Raw genomic sequence first — 4130 nt, forward strand, 5'->3', positions numbered from 1 at the left:
TCACCGGAATCAACCGCACAAAATAAAATTAAAAAAAATCGATCTGAAGCACTGAATCTTCCTCTTGACTTGTATTCACTTTTACCATGAAGTTGGCTTGCTCCTTTTGTCCTGGGAGAGACATCATGCCATACCGTTGCAAAATCTGATGCCAGGTAATTGGCCTGTACTACAAACCAACGAAATGCCCTGCCGTGCTGAATCCAACCGGCCTCTAATTGCACGGCCTCTGAAATAGAGCTGCCGGATCCGTTTCTTCATCGTTTGTATAGTACTGGAAGGAACATGCAGGACCGCCTACCGATCCGTTCCCTAGCGGAAGAATTAGTACTCCCTTCATTCTTAAAAAATATAAGTCATTTTACAGACTCAAACATGAATTACATACCGATGAAAATAAAGAAATCTACAGTTTAAAATATGTCTATCTACATCTGTATGTGGTGCCGTGTACCGGAGGGAGTAGGACGGCGTGAGTGCCGCTCCCTCTCGGACGTCCGCTCCTCTCCCTTCCCCTATAAATACCCCACCCTCCCAACACCCATCCTTCATTCCAACACACACCAACAAACAGAGCGACAACAAGAGCACAACATCACGTAGCCGTAGCGACAGAGAGAGAGAGAGAGATCCAAGTGCCTTCAGCCACCTAGCAACACACCACCCCCAGCACGCATACATAAGCACGCATGGCACGCTGGGCCATTGCCATCCACGGCGGCGCGGGCGTGGACCCCAACCTGCCGGAGCACCGCCAGGAGGAGGCCAAGCGCGTGCTGGCCCGGTGCCTGCAGGTGGGTGTGGACCTGCTGCGGTCCGGCGCCGCCGCGCTGGACGTGGTGGAGGCCGTGGTGCGCGAGCTGGAGACGGACCCCTGCTTCAATTCCGGCCGGGGCTCCGCGCTCACCCGCGCCGGCACCGTGGAGATGGAGGCCAGCATCATGGACGGCCGCGGCCGCCGCTGCGGCGCCGTCTCCGGCGTCTCCACCGTTAAAAACCCCGTTTCCCTCGCCCGGCGCGTCATGGACAAGTCCCCGCACTCCTACCTCGCCTTCGACGGCGCCGAGGATTTCGCCCGCGAGCAGGTAATTAATTCTATGATTAACCCAATCCTGATTAGCCTCCGTTAATTCTGTTTCCTGCCAAAAAATGCACCCCACTCAATCAATAAGGAAAAATATAAACTGGGTGCATGGCGATCTAAGCACCACATATTGATATTGGCATAGTAAATTAATATTTTTAAATTGGAAAGTTCACGTGACGGAACGGACGGAGTAGTATGACGTGTGGGCCACTGTGGTGCGGTACACCATGAGTGCACAGCTGGTGCAGCTAGCTTGCACGGGAAATACCGTTCATTTGGGTAATACATGCATATAGATACATCTTATCTGAGCTAGCTTTTCGTTCTCTCTGGGAAAAATACAGCAAGACACAGCTTGCTCAGCGCAGCAAGTTAAGAAAATGCACGTGCGTGTCTCCCTTTCGTCCCCTGGTCTTTGGAGAAATGTGTGGACCAAGCAGTAGGCAGTAGTAGTACGAGTTGATTTCACATCCAGCCGAAAGCAACGCCAACGTAACCTGTCTACCGTTGCTATTGGTTTGGTGGTCATGAAACTTTGTCGTCGCTTTTTACAAAGCACCACGGCGGCCGATTAGTACGTACTTCTTCTCTGAACTAATATAAGATTGTTTAGAGGGAAATTTCTTGTTAAGCCAAGTGCAAAATGAAACTTGGTAAGTACTCCTATGTCATGGCTAAGAAAACACGTGAAAAGTGAAGAAGAAAACATGGCTCTCGTGGTGAAAATGAAACATGGCCTCGCACCTACCAAAACAGCCTTCACAATATTTCCATGCCTCCCCAACTTAAATTTGTCCTCTGTTGTTAAAGTTCTACTAAGCCTTAAAGTTTTCAGTCAAGATCGTGCAGCCAACAGCCGCACAAAAGGAATCCATCTTGTCGCATGCATGAAAGAAATTTGTCGTGGCCAGCGCTATTTCATTAAATTAATAAAAAAACAGTTTGCTAATCAAAGTAAACAATACTATAAGCTAGCAGGCTCATGCATGGCAGATCCCTGAACCTAGGATGGCTACTGTAAGCAACCGTGCGTGCTCTGTGCGCCTCTGTTTTTGGCGCCAAAACTTGTGCACGGCATCGCCTCCTCCCTGCGCACCACTCGAGCCGTGTGGTTGGCAGCCATCGGCCGCCCCGGGACCAGGCCACTTGCTTCCCGTCCGACGAATCCGTCGTCCGTACATGGTCCACCACCCCGACCATCATGTGACAGCAACTGGATCTGATTCCATGATTCCTACAGAATCCCGCGCGTTTTCCCTGCAGATCTCGTGGCCCTGAACTGTGCCGCAAAATTAAAACGAATCTGCGATCTTTATATGCATCCAGAGTTAATTAGGTTTAAGAGCAGATTGCTTTTTGAATGTGTTGATCTGATTTTGATGTGTTTGCAGGGCCTAGAGGTTGTGGACAACAGCTACTTCATCACGGAGGAAAACATCGGCATGCTCAAGCTCGCCAAGGACGCCAACACCATCCTCTTCGACTACCGCATCCCGCTCGCCGGAGCCGACACTTGCAGCGCGCTGGCGGCCGCGTCAGAGAAGAACAACAGCAACGGCATGGTGATGAACGGGCTGCCCATCAGCATCTACGCGCCGGAGACGGTGGGCTGCGCGGTGGTGGACTCCAACGGCTTCACGGCGGCCGCCACCTCCACGGGAGGGCTGATGAACAAGATGACGGGCCGCATCGGCGACTCGCCGCTCATCGGCGCCGGCACCTATGCGTGCGGGCACTGCGCCGTGTCGTGCACGGGCGAGGGCGAGGCCATCATCCGCTCCACGCTGGCGCGCGACGTGGCGGCCGTGATGGAGTACAAGGGGCTGCCTCTGCAGGAGGCCGTGGACTTCTGCGTCAAGGAGCGGCTCGACGAGGGGTTCGCCGGGCTCATCGCCGTGTCCGGCACCGGCGAGGTGGCGTACGGGTTCAACTGCACCGGCATGTTCCGGGGCTGCGCCACCCAGGACGGATTCATGGAGGTCGGCATCTGGGAGTGAGCAAGTGCATCTCGGAGTGTACATACATTTGGCCATCCTGCGATTGCCATCTGGTTCTAGTCTAGGAATCATCGGTTAGCACTCGTTACTTCATAACCATGAGCAACCGGATAATAAACATGTGACGGCCTATGATGCACCACGTGCCTGAAAAAAGTTCAAAGTTCCATGAATCACTTCTATTGTAAAATTGTTCCATCTTCATCCAACGGCTGTAAACAACTGATGATGTTCATCTTCCACCTTTGGCTTCTTTTTCCTCACGTGTACCCGCCGGCCAGCCGAGGCATAACCGCTTGCCTCCCCCCTCCCCTCCCCTCGACTTCTTCCCCCCGCCGTGCTGGTTGTCGCCTTGACATTCCTGCCACATCAAAAAACAACTCCGGAGATCTCTTGCGCCCCACCCCCTAATACTATAGATAATGTGGCCATGGCTTTAACCTAAGATAGATTTCCGGCAAGGTCCGCCGTGGCTAAAAAAATGACCAACGTATGAAAAAAATTCAGACACCTGAGAAATAGCAAAACCGAGTAAATGCAAATATATCGCAGAAACCATTATTGCTAAGCTTCCTTTAAAAGTTGGATTGCACTAACTCCTAAACGTTCTATTTTCAGGGACGTTATTGAATGAGTGCATCATCTTCTCTAATTATATACATGCATGCATTAGAATAATGGCATATCAGACTGTTCCTATTTAAAAAATTTAAGGGACAATCACATTTTTGCCCTTAATGAGAACCTGCCCATGAGGTCTGCTCTTACTTTTTGACTCTACTTAGTTTTGCCCTTAGATTTGTTTAATAGGTTGCCTGAATGCCTTCTATCACCGTGTCGTCTGGTCAAAGGCATTTGGCCTAAAATGCCCCTCGTAGCACAGGCGCAATGTCCCTAACACACCGGACCCACACCACACTTACATGCGGGTCCCACACCACAAAAGAAAAAAAATTATCTCTTCACCCCCCCCCCCCTCTCTTAGTCCCGACGCCATGGACAACCTTGATGCCGTGGACCTTGGCGAGCCCTCTGGTGAGTCACCC

At 51.5% G+C, this 4130-nt stretch overlaps 1 protein-coding gene across 1 annotated transcript; it reads left to right on the forward strand.

The window, feature by feature from the left end:
- Positions 1–554: 554 nt before the first annotated feature.
- LOC125540026 (putative isoaspartyl peptidase/L-asparaginase 2) lies at positions 555–3324 on the forward strand. The gene is made up of 2 exons (XM_048703594.2): positions 555–1085; positions 2479–3324. Exons 1-2 carry the CDS (start codon positions 690–692, stop codon positions 3082–3084), a joined length of 1002 nt encoding a protein of 333 aa, XP_048559551.2. The 5' UTR covers positions 555–689; the 3' UTR covers positions 3085–3324.
- Positions 3325–4130: the final 806 nt, after the last annotated feature.

Source organism: Triticum urartu, chromosome 2A (assembly GCF_056163025.1).
Source record: "Triticum urartu cultivar PI428250 chromosome 2A, HENAU_Tu73, whole genome shotgun sequence".
Taxonomy (NCBI): Eukaryota; Viridiplantae; Streptophyta; class Magnoliopsida; order Poales; family Poaceae; genus Triticum; species Triticum urartu.